At 38.7% G+C, this 19,614-nt stretch overlaps 1 protein-coding gene across 2 annotated transcripts in view; it reads right to left on the reverse strand.

The window, feature by feature from the left end:
- Nucleotides 1-19,614, reverse strand: part of gabrg2 (gamma-aminobutyric acid type A receptor subunit gamma2) — a 43,007-nt gene that overhangs the window by 9,400 nt on the left and 13,993 nt on the right. For both annotated transcript variants that reach the window (XM_026181403.1, XM_026181402.1), the window contains exons 4-7: nt 18,366-18,586; nt 17,081-17,163; nt 15,138-15,275; nt 232-384 (exon numbers count right to left, since the gene is read on the reverse strand). In XM_026181403.1, the coding sequence (XP_026037188.1) occupies nt 232-384; nt 15,138-15,275; nt 17,081-17,163; nt 18,366-18,586 (595 nt within the window). The remainder of the gene's footprint in view (nt 1-231; nt 385-15,137; nt 15,276-17,080; nt 17,164-18,365; nt 18,587-19,614) is intronic.

Below are 19,614 nucleotides of genomic sequence, written 5' to 3' on the forward strand. Positions count from 1 at the left end.
GGGAGTAATTAAAGCAAAGATTGTGTCAGGGTTAAGTGGACTGATTGAAAAAAAAAAGAATTAAAGCAATTCTGATAAAGCCTTGTGATTTTTACACAAAGGAGACATATCTATAAAAGAACAAAAAAAGCAAAAACATTTAATTCATATTCATTTTTCTTTGCTGATGAACTTGCATACTTTTGCTTTAAACAGTCAGAGGCAGCAATGACATCATGTTTTTTTCCTTACCTAATGATGTCCTGGCAGGCACTGCATCCTTGTTGATCCAAAATGAGACCCAGGAGAGGACAACAATAAGTGTGCATGGGATGTACGTTTGGATTGTAAAGTAACCCATTCTCCTGCTCAGATCAAAGTACACAGTCAGCACCACATAGTCTCCTGGACAGACATACAATACAAGAAGAGGGTAAAAAGAGTGAGAGCATGGAAATGTATAACAAGGCATCAGGAAGATAACACACGAAGCATACAGTTTACTGTGTGCGTTATTTATGTTATCATGTAGTGTAAAATATGCAGAACTGAGAAGAGTGATTAGTATCAAGAACTGATTCACAGTCCATACAGAAGTACTGTAGGACCAGTGCGAGTTAAGCAATTTCACACTGTCTGCTTATGAAGAAGGCAGCTCAAAGAATGCTGTCAAGACAGAAACACCAAGCATAGATTAGACAAACTGTTAGGTCTTCAATACTTAATGTTGTGTAACCACAGTCTTGACTGCATGTCTGCCCAAGGCAACCTGAGATCTAAAATGGAACAGAGCGATTCAGAGAGCTGAAGCTGGACTTGCTTGGATGCACAAACACAAACGCTTGTCTCCTGCCAGTATTTAGCCGGAACATGAACACCACCGTCCAGCTGATGATGAGCCATCCCTGGGCTGGCTAGCTGACTCAAGCAGATGTTGGGTGTTAAAAGGTTGAGGTTAGCTGAGCCCAGAAAGACCTGACCCCGACAATATGGATGATCTAGCCTGCCTGTTTAAAATGCATGCTAAGCATGCGTGCCAAACATGCGAGGACTCGCAAATGCACAAATGTTCACACACACACTTTTCAAATGTGAATCTAACATCCTGTAATGAGGTTGAATTGATCATGATCATCTAAATAGAAAGACAGTCATGTTGGAACACGCACAAACACACACGTTGCCTCAGCTTTACAACACAGCTTTACTTGCCAATAGCTACTGTCCATTTTTTTTTTGCTGTCTACCAATGCACCTGTCTGTTTCTGGGAGTCTAATGACAGTTCGCTGCTGGCCTCCAGCTCAGTCAGATGTCTGCTAATTGATTAACATCACACAATTAACTGTGTCAAGAACCTCCCCTGGCCTCTCGCTATGGCTTGTAACCTGTGGGGCAGGAATATACTCTCTGATATATCTCCGTGCGCGTGTGTGTGTGTTTAAGCACCCATGGCACACCATAGCCTATGCAGCTGGGGAATGAACAGCTGGCTAATAATTTCTCTCATGAGAAAGGGCACACAACACATACTGCAGTGGAAAACAGCCAACATCTGTGTATTTTTCCATTAATGAGAGACAGAGAGAGAAAGCGAGGAGGCTGTCAGTGTTTATTATGTCTGCGGCCATGCGCAGGCTGTATATCGCCACAGACCTCATAGCAACTGCACAAGGGCCAAATCTTCGTGATGTATTCCAGCACACACCCCTTTCATTCACCTGGCCATCGATGGCGTCATCAAATAAGCACTGTGTAATAACCCCAGCAGCACAACTATAACTGTTCATATCGCCATGTGTGTTTTCTATCGATGCAGGCAGGTGCACGAGATATTACAGTGCACTGACTGGATTTGTAAGATTACAGGAGAGACACAAAGGCTGCTCTCAGGGGTCAGGCGGCTCAGTGTTTTGTTTTTATTAATATTACATTAGCAGGGGCCCAAAACCGAGACCCTTGACAGCTGAGAAGCCTCCAGTTTATACGCTTATTTCAGCTTTGTCAGCAGCACAAAGCCTCCTTCAGATTTTCCCAGACTCATAACAATAATGGAGTTTCCACCACAGGGGTGAGGTCGGTTGGTGTAAGACCCTTCTGCTCCATGCTTCTCTTCATCTGTTTGCTGGTTTCATTACAGGCCGCAGCACTTGCCAAAAAGACACTCTGAGGAGGTGTTATCGACCGATGCCCTTTATTCTGGCAGCGCGATGTGTTAGTATCAGAACGTCTGCCATTACAGCCCTGTAGTATTGCAGCAGTTTGTTAATCATGTCTCTAGTCCACTCAAAACAAAATGGCTTCCAGCTCCCTGGCTAGTTTAAGTTCATCACGCCACAACGTACTTTAACTGTAAGTAAATTTAGTCCCTCAGATTTAAAGTCACAACACTCAGGTATATTGTTGTGCAGCGCTTTGTAAGCCTTGTCCCGAACATTGCAAACACAGAGGTGATGCTTGTATTAAATATATGCAAAATCAGTGTTACAGAAATATTTTCAACCCATTGTGACAGAGAATCAAAGTGGGAATAATAGTGTGAGAATTTTAAACTTGATCCCCCATAAAGTGTCATTCAGTGGTGTGAAGAATTATCTGTGGTATGAATCCACACGCTCATTGGCTAACGGCTAATCACACATCAGCAGCCAATGAGTGTGCGGTGTCACATGTTGCATTCCTAAATGTTCACCTCAATGCTTAAATACCAGAAATCCGTGGGTGACATTACAACAGCTAAGACCATCTTTTACACTGTCTATGTTGTTTACGTTTGTAATTACAAATGAGCATCTAATCCAACAGTAATTGAATTAGTATCACAGCATGGAGATTTTTGAAAATCTTGTAGGAGCATTTAAAAAAATCAACAAAGGAGAACCAGACTAATGCTTTAAGTTCAATTATTTCTGATATTTGTACCTTTTTACATTTGTTGCTGTTGGAAGAACAAAAGTTTGGTTTTGCCAGCATTCCTGCATATCTCAGTTTTTGTATACTTGTCCACTTGTGTACTCTCTGATATAGCTCAGTGTTTGTGTGTGTGTGTGTGTGTACATGAGGTTATATTCTACTGCGCTGGAGCTGGAATGTCAATCATCTAAACATCTATGTCCACTCTCCCTCTAACTGAGGTGCTCAAACTAATTTTAACTCAAACACATGAGGTTTTTTCTATCTTCACAGTGTCTCTAGAAAGCGTTCCCTTTCTAACGCTGCTAATGCTACCGATAATAATACAGGTGTGATACTATTTATTAGATCTCACAACTTTCCATGTGCATCTAATAATATCCACATGTTCAGTGATACACTAAGTCTTTGATTCATCTTCATCATTGCGTTCAACGTCATGTTCTAACTTCTCCAGTAACACACAAATCTCACTTTCTCCTTTCTTTGCCACTCTTTCACTGACATTCGTGCCAACCCTTCCAGTCTTATTGCATAATTGCACCACTATCAATTCAGCCCAACCTTTTCTGTTTATAATTTAGGAATGATGAATGGTGATGACAGCTGCGTGGGGAAAAAAAAAAAATCAACCACGCAGCAAAAAGCTCAAAACTATTGTTTACATTAAGATATGTTTTCACCTATTTTTATTAGGATCACACGTTTTCTTGGCAAAAGTGATTTACTTCGAGCTGATGCAATCTACAAAAAGCAATAAAAACTCGGCAGGCACGATCATTCATCAGAAAAGAGTGTTGCTTTATTGTTAAAAGCCGCAGAGACAACACACTAGATACAATTAGACGCACACAAGAAACAAAAAGAGGATCAGTCTTCCAGTATGAACCTTCTACTGTGGTGTAACAGTAGATACATTTTATTATAAACACACATTTGCTCTATCGTTATGTGTTTGATACACGAGTATACACAATCAGTGTGACCATACAATATTATAAAATAGCCCCAGTAGGTCAAAAGAATGAAACATTTTAATTCTGGATTGCTGACCTTAGGGGAAAAAGAATGTCATATGAGAATATCATTCTGCTGGCAGCCAGGCTTTAAATTGGTGTAGATATGGATGGGCAGGGAGGACCTGAGGCACATGCTGGCCATCCAGTGAAAGCAGACAAACCAGACACACTGCAGAGCTGCTGACAGGCTGTCTTACTGAGCTCTTCTCCTGTCAAGGGTCATGTATATCGGAGGTGACAGCAGATGCTATTGTCCGTTTGTGAGAAAGAAAGGAGTTTTGTTAATGACCAGCGTAAAGCCACGGCTGGTTGCCAGGGTCAACAAGACGAACAGGCAATGTTAACGCAGCACTTTCGCTGACATGACTACAGGTTATGTAGAAGTGATTAACTAGTTGCAATCCCTTTGCATTTTGCCTCCATAGCCTACAGAAGCTATTCTTCCCCGACAGTGGGCGGCAAGATGATGTCACAGGAAAAGAAAAGAAAAAAAGAAGAAAAAAAAAAGGATTAAAAAAAGCACCGCATTGTCATGGTGAGTAACTGCGGCAACACAGCAGCATGATTAAACACCAGGCAGGAGTCTACACAGTTTGATTGCCTTGTTGTTAACATTGTGTTTACTGTGACAGGGACAGATGATTATCCCTCTCCCAGACACACTAATAGCTCTCAAATTATTGAGAGCAAGACTGTTTGTAGGATTTATGACAGGTAGTCAGAAGCTGGCGAACCTATTTTTCATATAATTATTTGGCCAGTTTAGCAAAAAAAAGAAAAAGAAAAGGGAAAGGTAACACAAATTAATAAAACTTAAAACACTAAGCAAGGATTTTCAAGGTATTTACCCAAGGGCCCTATTTAAAATGAGGCCTTAAGCTGAAAATGTAGAGGCTACATTATCACAGTTTTAATTTTACATTTTCATTTATGCTTCAGTGGCTCGTACGAAACACATTTATAATTAATCAAATCGCCACAGCAGGTCAAGGGACAGCTGCCTATCATGCCAATTTGGTATTCCAGTGTGGGCTGCACATTTTTGTGTAGAAAGTATTTCATCTGAGGCTATGAAGAACATCTTGTTCATGTTTCATCCTTTTTCAAACCCCGTAAAATATTGTATTTCTCTAAAGAATCTTTAAGGCATCTAAAACGTGTGAGTTTATTTCTGTCATATCACATAATTAAAAACAAGGACAAGACATTCCTCACTTATTTCTTGGTCTCCCCTCATTTTATCAGTTTCCCAGCTTACCTTGTCTAAAAATGGCTTCATTATTTCTTATTCACACACTGAGTAGAGATGCGATTCACACTCATTACATAAGCTTGAAGTTCAAACTCTCACTCGTTTTATTCCAGTGTTTAATGCATCGCTTCCCCCCCCACCACCACCACCCCGAGTCTCATTTTCTGTTTTAATCACTTTTGGCTGGGTGACAGGACTTATTCGCACTCAACAGTCACGACACTAGTGGAAAGACTTATTTGTGCTTCTTCAAAAAAAAACAGTTTGACTACAATTCAAAATAAACAAGTCGTCTGGTAAAAGGTGACAAGAACAGAGATAGCACGGCTAATAATCACAGAGGACTTTTTCAGAAGCCGTAAGTAAGGGGAGCTAATCAGTTTAGCTTCATATTTGTATTTTAAAAAGGAAAGTAAAGTCTAAAAACACACACGAATGAACTGTTGACTTGATACTTCTAGACATGTAGTCAGAAAGAAAAAAAAGCGGAGAATATTTGCAACTGTTCTCAGTAATATAGTAAAGCGCATATTTATGATTTAGCTTTTATGTTTTGCTTTGGTACACACACACACACATACACATATACACACACAGCAAAAATAACAAGTTGTTCAATTTAAATAATTAACAGCAGCTAAACTATTTTTATGTCTGAGTGTCTGAAAGCTTTCCGGCTAAATCTAAAATTCAAGGACATGGTGGCAGAGCATATATTTGCATAAGTAAGAAACAATCAAGTGTAAAAACATCAGAGCATTAAGATTTTGTCATCAAATATTCAACTGAAGAGAAATCTATAGGTACCTCCCGATCCCTTTTAGAAATGCCAGCAATAGATTTAAGACTTGCTTTAAAATATCAGAACATAAAATGACACTGACAAATTTGGATTGTAATTGTAATTTCCTTATTTCTTAACAGACTCACTGATCAGAGCAGATTCTAACCCCTTGCTTTTGTCCAAGTAGGGATTCAGTTATTTACTTGAGTTTTGGACTGAAAACACTGAGAGCAGTTAATCAGCATTTACTAGATATTATGTTATCGCAGTGTCAGGTTTAAAGGATCATCGACTGCCTGAAAATTAAAAATTAAATAAAATGTATATATATATATATATATATATATATATATATATATAGCAGGAATTTTCAGATATAATGGCACAATATACTGGTCCACAGTATATGGATGTTTAAATGTATATTGGATGGATAAGCTCAGAGAAATACTCTGTGAGACAAGACAATCAGTGCTCATTGTACTGCCAATAGCTTTGGGCTATTACAGATAAGAGCTTTAGATAACTGGTTTTAAGCTTTCAGTATTATTAATTATATCTGGCTTATGAACTTTATTGCCCAAAACTATAACACTAATTTATGCTTATGTATACTCAGTCTAAGTGGTGCTGTCTTAAATACCTTAACAATCTAAAAATCTTGCATGAAAAAACTTTCTTAAAAACAGCATTTTTATTGGAATATATCTATTTGGCAAATGTGCTCCGGGTGCTTAGATTTGCACATTATTCCAGTTATCTTGCATGTACATTGCGCCTCTTGGATAGTTTCACTGAAGCTAAAATATTCATGTAAAGGAAGGTTAATCCTCTTTGTAAACAGAGTCCAAGCTGGGGTGACTTGAGATTTAATTTCACTGCAACCTATGTTAACCTTACCAGTAATAGGTCTGCTTGTGTGTATTAGCCTTATTAGCATAACATGCTCCTTCCAAGGATGTGTATTGTAATATCTTATGCCACATATGACATATTGATACTAAAGAGTTTTGATACAGTAACAGAAAAAAAAAACTGTTAAGTGGGTGCTTAGAGTTTGGGTGAGGTGCCATGCGGTGTCACTATGATTATTATTCATGGGAGTCTGCTTACTCTGTTTTATGGCAACTGTAAGTTTTATCCTCTTATGGTGTATATTAACTGGCCAGACACTGAGTATTTCACAAAAAATCTAGCCTTGTGGCTAATTACTTTGAAACACTAAGTTGCAGATTATTACCCAAGGCTAATAAGCTGACTGGGAAGAATAACTAGGGCTCTGGCACGAAACTTTATAACAGTTTATTGAGCAATGAGGGGCTTGCCCTAGGAACAATTGCTCCACAGAGCAGAACTGCTTTGAGCTGCTTTTAGCCTCCAGACCATCTGCATCCATCTAAACCGGGTCACAAGAAGAGATCCCAGAAGTTCATTTGCATTTTTACATTTAGGATTTAGTAATAGCTGCAAAATAGCTAAAAATCCCTCCTTCTCCACAATTCTTTGTGATGACCCAGGACATGAAATTTAAAGCAAGTTTCTGGCCATCCATACCACTACATTACACATAACGATCGATTAAAAATATCACTTTGTATTGCCCTGGCCTTAAAACTGTAGAAGGTAGAAATATATAGCGCTTTTTCCCATAAAAGCACTCTCTGAGAGACAAACTGGAAGGGTGCCTGCATGCACATCCATTTGTGTGTGCACACGCACTTGTACACATGCATGTGCATTCTACCCCCCAGTCTCTCCATCCACCACATAAGAAAAATGAGCACAATAACGGTGCATGAATGTTGAGATTAATGCTCCAAAGGTGAAAGTATTGTGTTTAATGCTTAATCCATTATCTATGCTACATCTTCTCTTACAATGGACTTTTTTTTTTGCTCTTCATAATAATTTATACTAATAGTTTTCTTTTGGTATTGGCTCAATCTTTTAAATAGAAAAAATAATAATGAATAACACTAGTGTTGTAGCATCGTTTGGCATCACTAGACGCAGTTAAAAATGTGAGAGGGCAGTGACACTCAAGTATTAATGTTAAGATGTTAAGACTTTGTCAGGCTGCATAGACGAAGCAATGTGCTGCCTTTGATAACATTATTCTGTCTGCCAGCTACTATCACTCACTGTCTTCAGTTCTTCTCCCTGTGTTCTGTATGGTCTGTCCACCACAAAATAACAAATATCTAACACAGATTGGACTGACAATATAAAATCTCAGACAGATTTAAAAACAGAAAAATCTATTTTTCTAAATCTGCGTTCCTTTCATGTCCCCACAGGCAGCCTTTTACATGCAGGTGATCAATGAGGAGGGAAACAAGAGTCTTATTTTCTCAACGCAATCTCTTCTCCTATGGCCTATCCCCATTCCCTGTTTTTTCATCTTTTTTTCCAGGTGTTAATTACTGGCTTATTAGACTGTTGACTGAGAAAGGCAGAAAGAAAGAGAGCGATAAACAGAGGGGGAGGGGAGGATGCATACAAAGTAGGACACAGGAATACGCCAGGTCCAAAATAAAAATCATCTCTTTGTAGGAGTGCACAAGGGAGAAGGGCTGGAGGCGGAGGGACTCTATAGAGCCAACACTCGTAAATATGAATACTGTTAGTGTATGGGGCAGGTGTATGGAATGTGTATATGGAGCATGGGGGAGGGGATGGGGGGAGTCTGAACTCGTATTTGACTTCACAAAAGGAGAATTCTGGCTGAGTCAGAGCATTTTCACTCCCACTCCTGCCCATCACACCCATCAACCAGAAGCAAGAGGGAGAACTCACAGTGAGAGGGGGTGGGGTAGGAGAGGATTAGGGAGAGTCGTTAGTACTGCAACAGAGTCACAGCATGGATAATAAATTGTTTCAGTGCTTCTTAACCCTTTAGAAACTATAAACCTCTAAGCCTTCAGTCACACACGCTCTAGACTGGCCAGTGACCACATGTTATCAGGTTCTGGTTTGTGTTGTATTTTTGCAAGTTCAAAGCTGCTCAATGAGGAGTTGGCAAATGTTTGCAGACAAGTAGGTATCTTGCATGCGAACTGTGGGTGACTGCTGCTATCTGGTAGTGACCAAAGCAATCACAATGAGATTATCGGAGCAGCACTCTACACTTCTTTCCAATCAATTTCACCTACAAACCAGCAACTACTTGCCAACCTGTCGAGGAACACACATCTTTCCTAGCAAACTGTTGTCACTTCACTGACTTATGTGACTGTTGCTTTGGCAACCCATTTCACACCAACTGCCACCATCCTCCAGCAGCCACTTGCTGACTGAGGCCTTAGATAGAACCATCGCCATATATATATATATATATATATATATATATATATATATATATATATATATATATATATATATATATATATGATGCTGATTTGCTTTTCATCACCAACTTATCCACTAGAAAATAAAATAAAGTGAAATAATTTCATACAGCATTCTGGATCATATTGTGTTATTTGATCAGGGATTCAAAGTCCCAATTTAGTTAGTTTTATTGCCTTTTGTCTCATTCCATGTTTTCTTTAATTAACCCTGGCAGGCAGTGACAGGCATTCTTGTCTCAACTGTACAAGCTTCTATGAAACTTGGTCATTTTTCATCTTTACATTGCCTTGAATTTCTGCAGTTGAACCTATATGTGACATAAGAATAACCTTGCCTAATCTGGAATAGCAAGACATCAATGCAACATCTTCACATCTTTGTCATGTTTCTTTAAAATATATTTAAAAAATAATTTTATCTATATTTAAAAATAAAACCCTGTTGAATGTGATTTACCCCTGACACAGAACTAAAATATTAATAACTTCTAAAAAAAAAAACCTTTTGGGGGTTCTGTATGTAAGATGACTCAAATGTAATATGGAGAGAAGGGTGGAGAAAAAAGTCCAGATGACGTGGGAAAACAACAAATTTAGCATAAAATATTTTACAGTTCGGATCTGTTTCGGTGAACCTGTATTTTCGAGTTGTCAAGTTGTGGGTGCCTGAGGAATCGATGTTGAATGCCTTTTACAGAGCTACAGGGCTAAAGATGCAAGACTGATTTTCTTTGTCATGCTATTAGCGGAAACCCTTATCACTTTAAAGCAACTGTCTGTATATGAATGTATATATGTGTTCTTGTGCATGTGTGTTTTCATGCATTTTCATTGCTGACTGCTTCCTCTTTCTAAGTCACTTCCTCTCGACCACAATGCCTCCAGATTTGCCCCATCAAAGAATCATCTTCAAACTGAGGAGCTCTGTAAGCTGGAGAAGGCCACTGATGTGTCCCTGGGCTTTCTCCACTCAACCTAAATCACACAGGCGGACGCACACAGACAACAGCACTGCACTGCACGGCATGGCTTTTGGAAGGTCACTCTAAGAATAGCTTCCAATACATAAAAAAAAGGCTCATATCCAGTTGGGAGCACATGCTGAAATGTGCATGCAAGCAAATGGACACAAAAAAACATGCAATAATTCATGGACAAAGGCACGGACCAAAGCACTCATACTGTCAAACACACACAGATATGTTCCACTGGCTGATGCACAAAGGATATATTTGTGCTCAGCTAAAAGGACAGGAAATTAACCACCTCATGTCCGGCCCAGAACGTCTCACATTCACTACTAAGGAAAGTAAAGTTAGCTGCAAAAAGGAAAGACGGCTAATGGCATTGATTTCCTTTATGCTTGGAAGGAAAAACACCTTGCCGATCTAAGAGACTTTATATGCTCATTTCTCTGACTATGGTTATAAATATTATTGTGGTGATATTTCACAGTTAAAGTAAATGCAACACACAGGTGATGTGATTTAGCAGAACTGGAATAAAAATCATTTCTTGATTAAAAGAAAAAAATCTTTACTCATAACGCAACATTTATCTCTGTTCTCTCGCTCTCTTCTCACACACTTGCTTCCCTAATGTATCAACACTGCCACACCCCTCTTGTTTAGCCACTCCCTGCACGCGCACTGCATATAACAATTAATCACGATACGACAATATATCTTTATCTTGTTATGTTTTAAATAAGACACAAGCTTCCAAACTACAGTAAAGCCTCGCATCCCTGTGCACCTGATCTTTGCAAATGTGCGAATCATTGATTCTTTGCAATAATGTTTTACTGCAGACAGATAAATGCTACAACCACCACTCCGTTCCACCCTTCACTGCTCTCTATTTTGTTGTCTTCTCCTTCCCCCATTCAACAACCTTCAGCATCCTTACTTGCTGTTTTTATCTGCGCTTCTGATTATCACTGAACTCCAGCATGGCAGATGGGTGAATGGAGCTTCTGGAACCATGCTTAACCAGGTCACTGAGGGGTTAACTGTAAGGTTAGCTTTGCCCGTAGTGCCTCGGCTGTCTGACATTCAAATCCTCTGCATCTATCTTTTCCCTATCCTGCCCACTGGTCTACTTTTAAGCCTTCATGCTTGTCACAATAAAATATTTTTTCCTTGTATCCCTTCGAGTGTGTGCATGAATGTAAATGCATGTGTCTTTGTGTTTGAACATGCAGGTATAGGCTTGCAGGCGATACAGAGAGCCCTGATGTGACGTGACAAGTTGAGAGACCAAGCCTTTGGACACTGGCTGAGGGACAGAAGAGAAACCAAATAAAAACAGACATAGCCTTTATAAAATGATGCAATGCAACTGCAGATGTCATGTGCCCCCAGCCCCTGCACTTACAATATCACTCAATCATTCTTTAATAATGCACTTTTTTATGATCTATTCATATATTTTTTAAATAATACTCAGGAAAAAAGCAAATACATTAGTGTGGGAGAACAGTGCTGTGACAAGTTGAGCCTGGGAGAGATTGGATTGTCCCACAAAATGAGAGGCAATCTCTTCCTCTGGCTATTTGCTACAGTCATCATTGTCTGGAATGGGCCAATTCACCTGAATGCCTGTCTGCTTAGCTTACCATTATGTGTCCCTCTGTTTCCTTACCTGACCTGTTTCGACTCAGTTCAACTGATTCAACACAGAGCTTGAAATGAAATTAAAATAAGGTTTTAAAAGAATAACTGTAACTAACTATAACCCACCGGGGAGGGCAAAGACACATAATCTTTTTAGCTGGCGGCGATCCAACTGAAGGGCAGTCATCCTGTTCACTACACTTTAGTCTGCAGTCCACTGCTGCAATTAGAAAATGCAGCAATCGCCAGAGAAACAACGTCATGACATAAAAACGACATAAAAAAGGCAAAATATATCATTTGTAGGATATCTTTCAACCATAAGAAGGATTACACTAGTATAGTTATATTTATATATAATACATAAATGTCACATTCTACATGTATAATTATATATATGTGACATTTTAATGCATTTTTGGATAAAATAAAAAAGAGAAAATTAAAAACGAAATGCTATATAATGAAATTCAAAAGTCAGAATAAAATCACGCATTACTGTGCAAAGGCTTTTAGGCACTTGACATGTACAATCAGGAAGGTGTGCAAGTTTCATGTTGCTGCGTGACAGTGATCCCAAACATACAACCAGAGTCATAAAGGCTCTACCGACCCTACCTTGAAAAGCTGCGCCTCGGTGAACTGAACCTGAATGAACTCGTGCTGTTTTAAAGTCAATGGGTGGCTACATCATATTTATTCAAGACATTACTTTAGAGAGACTTCACTTTTAGTGTCTAGCGAAAAAGTAATGCACTGCATTGAACATCAAACGACTTCTCTATTGAATTTACTGCAGTGGAATTAAAAAGCAGACTCTCTACTTTCTAAAATCTACTTTCAAAGATGTGGATTTAGAACTGCAACGATCAAGGGAATGATGCAGAAACAACTAGATCACCAGCTTTGGAGATTTCTAGAATCATTGTTATTATTATTATTATTTTCAAACCTAAGCAGAAAGCTTAATAGGGCTGAATATGATGCAGCATATAAAGTATTAGTCCCGCGCTATGCATTGCGTGACAGTTGAGATGAGTGGGTAATTATAATGCCCTAACTGACTGCTTTTTGAGACAGATGTTGTGTTCACGAATCTTGAAGCAGGTCAGATACCCAAACTGACTGCAAAATGAGACAAGAGGTCTCTCAGCCACAGTCAAGGTTCTCTGCTATGACAAGAGAGCAGATGGCGGTTTGTGGAAATAACAACCCAGATCAAAAGGAGAGAGAGGCAGAGGACTCTGAAAATTCTCCACTACAGCTCATCCTCTTACATAGATTGCCTTTTCATGTTGTCACTTTAAACATTCATTCATTAAAAACGAAAAAAAATAAATAAATCCAAAGAATTTTCTTTCTTTTTTTTAAATTATCTTACACAAATACAGTTTAAGCATTTGGCATTGTGATGCACATCCTCTACTTACACCAGAATACTCTTTATGCTGCTTTGTGTGTCAGAGAGTGTGCATGCACATAACACTTGGTGACATTCTGCTAAACTGTGGCAAATTATACAATGGCTGGGTGAATTCAGTAACTCCTGTGGGTACTTTGTATATGAGTGCATGCAAGTATGTATATGTCACAGAACAAGCTGAAAATAAAGATTTACAACAGCAGTGTGCATGCCGTTAGATAATTAAATGATTCTTATTTTATGAAAGTAATTTTATTTTGTTCAAAAGGAATGTGGCAAAAGGAAAGACAAAAAAAACATTTAAAAGATCTGATGCTTCACGGTGTTTTGTCACAGTTTCTATTTGTCACATTTAGAAAATAATGGATTACCTAACAGCAGTAACAGCTTTTTACTCCCCCAGCAAGCACTTCAAAAACAATACACAATATATAACCTCCAAATTAACTGTTTGTCAGAGGAGAGCATTCCACCTCCACCATCTGGCATTATAAACTGTTCTAATGTTAGCTCTATAACTTTTAAAATGAACACTATAAACTACACCTACCCTACAAAAAGAAAGAAAAAATAAATAAAAACAGAACAACAAAAGGTAGAGAACAATAAACCACATTTTAAGGGCATTTAAAACCAGCCATACTAGGTGTTTCACTTTACAACTTTTCTTTTTTTACTGCTGGACTCTAAAAACTGTAAAGCTGTACGCCTACTGAGTATACCAAACTAGATGTCCTATCTGCAAGCGATGATAAAGACAAGCAGACTTCAATTAAATGAATATAACAGGAGTTAAAGCTAAAAACTACTTGTACATCCATGTTTTTAAATAACTCTTTCAGAAACATATATTTAAAAGTTGACAGTTGGGGCAAATAGACGCTGCAATTGCTGCCCTTCCTTCCAAGCAATTTAACATTAGAGATTACAAGAGAATGTTTTAATTGCATTTACAAAACAGACATTTACTGTAACTTTCAGTCCCTCTGGATAAAGCAGCTAATCTAATGAGAAGGAACTTTTCTCTGGTCTAAAGTTAATCTCTGTGGCAGGCATTAATGCATTCACAAGGATCGCATTTCCCTGCCAACCATTAAATACATCAGTCTCTCACTGGCATCTTATGAATATAAATATAGCCATAGATATTTCCAATCTTATATCTAAAATATGCAAGCAGGATGAAAATGTTGAATGGTGAAAAATGCTGAGAACTGACAGAAAACTTGAGTGAGCGATATTCCCTGAGATGAATGAGATGCCATCTTTGAATACTGTTATCCAGTTCGTGTAAAACTGAAAAGTGCCATCCCACTCTGCAGCAAAAAAATTCTATTGAACGTCTGTCTATCGATCTTGAAGGGGAAGCGAGCCATAGGTAGCCCTTATGGAGTTTACTTGAAGCAGTGGGCTCTAAAAATGAATAAAATCCACGATGGATCATCCCTCTGTCTCTCTAAATGTTCACGCTGTACCCGACAGCAACAGCTACCAACACATGTGCTGTAACTAGTTAAAGATCAGTCAAGGACAAAGAGTGGTGGTTCTGTGGGAATGATTAACTTTCTATGGTAATACGATGTATAGATGTGTCCGCCAAATAAAAACACTGATGCATTCAAAGGTTTTTATGTATGAAATTCTACTGCACGTCACATGAGAGATTACCTATGCTGGGTAAAGACTGATCATGATTTATGATGGGTGCTTGACTTGCAGTCCTCACATGCTAGAGAAACCCTGACTGTCCTAACTGAATAAAAGAGAGTTTTAATTAGAATTTTTCAGCAGCTTATTTTCTTACCAGACACAGTCCTGACAATCTCAGAGGTGTTCCTCAGGCCCACAAAGGAGAACTGGTAGAGCCTCCAGGAGCGAATGTCCCCAACCTCCACTGAGCTCCTTTTCCACTTGTACACAATCTCCTCCCTGGGGTAGCCATCTGAAAAAGGGAGGACATGGAGATTACTTCAAACTCATTAAAGGCAGGAGAGAAGCTCAAGACTCGACTGCATAGCTATGCTGTCTTTTATTTTAGAGTAATCCGTGTCCACCAAGTCGGCAAGCTTGCAAATAAAATGTTTCATGAAAGAAACATTATATAACAGACTCCAGCACAACATGTTGACAAAATATCCAGTCCATCTGTGGGGCGAAAACGTCTTTGTCACTAACATCACTTAAAAGCAAAGATTACAACACAGCTCTGTAGCTGGCGATAAGTTGGATTTCTATAATTTTATTACTTCCAGCACATCCTCTTTTATACAAATCATAACAACAATCTTAATAGAGTACAGCTGAGTCACTTAGACAAACAGATGCATTTTCATAATTAAATCATGTATGTGAGTATCGAATTTGTGTTCTTACCATCTCACAGTAAGAGTCTGTCCCTCAGTATGGGTGTTAAAGTTGGGTGTTCTTTCAGCTCTATTTAAATTTCAGTCTAGTACAGTCTTCAGTCTAGTGATGAGCTGTGTGTAGCAGATGAGGGAGTAGTCTGAATAATGCACATGAACTGCTTTCAGAGCAAACTTGCGATGATTTTATCACTAAAGTGCTCTCAGACATCCAGTAATGTCTGACCTTAGAGGAGCAGGGGGATGAAAGGTGCTGCCCATTTCCCACATTACAGCCACAGAGGCTGGCAGACTTCATCTTTACTGGTAATGCATTCAGGAAACATTATTGATTCAGACTTCTTTTGATAAGCTGGAACAATAATGCTCCTATGAATTCACTTTGGGCCTAGTTGTGCTGTCATAAAAGCCGCTGTAATCCAAATACTAAAATGCAATATACAGCAAACTGAAACAATATACTCTGCTCTGTGTGTCTGAAAAGTCCTGAAGCAAAAAAGGTTTGGCCTGATCTCGGCTGACTACAGTCAAAATCGCCGCAAAAGAGGTTGCGCTGGAAAATCGACCATGCTTTGTTGCTTTGTGGCACATAAAATGTTCATAAAATGTGAATGCAAAGTGCGGCACACTAATCCATCTGCTGCTTCTGAGATTGAGCTCATACTGTACATCAAAGTTCTGAAAAACATCCATAGCTTTCATCAAATTTAAATGAAGGCTTGTGTTCCGTTTTTAGGTCTGCTTTCTTGTGAAGTGGAGCTATTTAGGAATCATTTTCTCTGGAGAGTATCCCCTGGTGTGTCTCTCCATATATCCACTGTGACTTCAGCAGATAACTTACCCCTGTCCAGTCCTAACATGGAATGACTAACTCGTTTGGACTTGTGTTACTTTTTAAAATGTCTTTTAGAACAATACTGACAGGTTTCAGGAAAATAAATGAATAGTGCCTTTGGCTTGAATAAATAAATGCCTGAATGGTTTTTTGAATCTTGTTGTTCATTTATTCCACATTCTAACACATTCATAAGGTTTCACTTGCTTTCAATTGAAAGGCTGTTGTTGCTTTTTACCAATCTTAGACCTAACCAGTTACATTAAAGCATACTTTACATATTCTACATCCATAATTCCTTTCCTATTTACATAAATACACACATGACTCATGTGCCTTCTTTTAGGTAACTGGAGTGCTCCCAATGAAAATCTTAAATGGTTCCAGCGTTAATTCCTTGATTTGGTCTGTTGGATAATCACTGCTTAAATTTAGTCTTTGCTCACATGTGACGTGTTTAGGGCCTTGCTGCGTTTGTGTGTGTTTGTTTGAGAAGACGAAGACAGGGAGGGGTAAATCAGTAGGGTTTCAGCATATGGTCAGACTTACAGCTTGAAAACTCCAGGGGGCACGAGTGTTCATCCATAGGGAAGTTGTTCAGTTTAAGCTGGCACTCGGCATCGATGGTCAACCTGCAGAGAGATGAAATTTAGCTCCATGAACACAAAAATGCAATATGTTGTACAATACTCTATATAAAACCAAATTTTTCAGTCTAATCACCAGGTCACCAGGGATGGGTTTTGTTTTATGTCATATTGTTCATTTCAGACGAAGTCTGGTACATTTTGGCATTATTGGTTTTATTTTGTTATGTGAAAATTCTACAAAAAGGGTAGCTCACACCAACCGCTAATCCTTATCATAAACGACACAAGAAATTATTAATTACAATTTCAAAATTTTTTATTTTTTTACAGCTACAGTTCTTTTTCACACCTGAGGAAGTTTGAAGGAGAAGTCATTAAACTTCCTCTTAATGAGAGAATAACCTTAAATGACTTTACCCATCCACGCACTCTCTATTGTCTTGTATCATTGTGCACCGAATCACAGCGGCCATCCTAATTAACAACCAGTGGTTAAGTTCTGAGTCCCCTAAATTAATGAAGTGGAGAGGCAGTGTTCTGCATAGGGAAACATCCATCACAGCTCGATTGAGTCCGGAAGACTTCACTTACTCTCTTATTATCACTACTGATGTATCGTGGTGTCAGTGCAAATATTTATTTTTGATCTATCAACCTATTTTACATATAGCATGCGTTAGTTTCATGGTTTTACAGTCAGAAACATTGTGAGTTATATGGTTTGAGACAAATTAAAGCAATTAAACTATTGAACGCTGATGTAAAATTAAAAGGCTTTTTTTAAGCTGCATGCCAAAGCAGGTGTTCCTCCATCTCAAAAGGCAATTTTCTGAATCATTCAACACAATGGATTTTTCTGTACATTAATTAATGTTAACCATAACAAGCAGGAAGCTAAAATTTCCCAAGGCGTGTTCAGGATAATCAGTGTAAAGATTACTTATGTAGAATGTCCTTACATGCAGGTTAAGGCCTCTGTGCATATTAGGAAGCTTAAAGGCAACATATGAAAATGAGAAATGAAAATAACAAAATACTAAGAGAACAAAATCCAAAATGCCAAAGACTCAGAATAATGAAACACTAAGTACAAATGATAAATAAAGTATGAAATAATAGAAATAATTCAGTGTGATAAAATTAAGCTGGTGTCAAAGATTCCAAAATTCACTTTAATAAATCTGTCAGTTGTAGATGAATGAGAAACATGCAAATCAGAAGCTCCAGCATCACTGACGTTTTACCTCAGCGTGTAAAGTATTCTGCCGTCATTCCATATCCTGAGCATGCGATTGGGTGTGGTGATCCAGTGGGCATCGGCCTTCTTTGAGTTGCGAAAGAAAGTATCTGGGATCCATATTTTTCCAACCATGTTGCTGTTGAGACGTAGAACCTTCATTGTGCTGTTGAATTTTAATCTTCTGTCGTACCAGGTCTGAGCAAAAAAGATGTCGATGGTGTATTCCTAACGACACAAAACGCAGTTTCACTCAAACTGTCGTGTTCAGTTTTACTTCAGAAAAACTGAACATGCTTCACATTACACAACAGATAAAGGTCTGATAAAAGATTTCATCTAGCGCTGTCAACAACATGCAGCTTCAAACTGTGAGATGCTATAACACCAAATTAAAAATGTGGGCTCAAAGAGAACTTTTTTCTGTCTCGAGGGAACTTTTCTATGCCAGAGGAAACTTAACGCTGAAATGCATTTGCATACAATTTTCTTAAAGGAGATGGTGTCTTTTCAGGCCGGGAAGTGCTTTTGTCGCAGCTAAAGAGCACTGTTGAAAAAAGACCAGCTTGACGCCCTCAACCTGAAAATTAAATGTTCAACGGGGCAATTAATAACCCCCATTGTTCGACTGAAGTATTACCCGACCTTATAACCTGCTGCCTCGGCAGCACTTTGTCCTGGGCATTGACAAAACCTTCTGTCTCCTATTCAGTGCGGTGACACTATGCCAGCTGTGTTGGAACATACGCACTATATGGAGGAAAGCATAGGCAATACACCTCTGGGAGAAGAAGAAGAGCAATAGGTGAAACGTGACAGGTGTAGCGTTAGGTGAAACATTAAATAGAGAGAAAGAGAGAGCTATCATTCTGTGTTATTTATTTTGTTATTTGGATAGGCTCAGCGCTGAGGTTCAAAGTGAAGTACAGCAGGAGAGAAAAAAATCTGGGGATTTGTGTGTAAGAGGCCATAGAGGCATTAACTTTCTGACAAAGCTTATCCCAACAATAAAGTCTAAATCCTTGCCAAAGAGTTCCAAATGAGATTTGAAAAACATTTTCACAAGGCAGAATTCCCATCCTTTCAGCAGCCCTTTTTATCACAAGGGACAGACAGACAGTACAAATACAATGATAAGAGAAAGGCTGAATGACTTAGGATCTTCGAGGATCTTCATCTGCGCCCCACTGAGCATGATAAACATAAATAGTCTGGGATCTTTCAAGGCCTGGGAACTTTTTATTCTTCTTAGTATT

This window comes from Astatotilapia calliptera, chromosome 10, assembly GCF_900246225.1.
Source record: "Astatotilapia calliptera chromosome 10, fAstCal1.2, whole genome shotgun sequence".
Lineage (NCBI taxonomy): Eukaryota > Metazoa > Chordata > Actinopteri > Cichliformes > Cichlidae > Astatotilapia > Astatotilapia calliptera.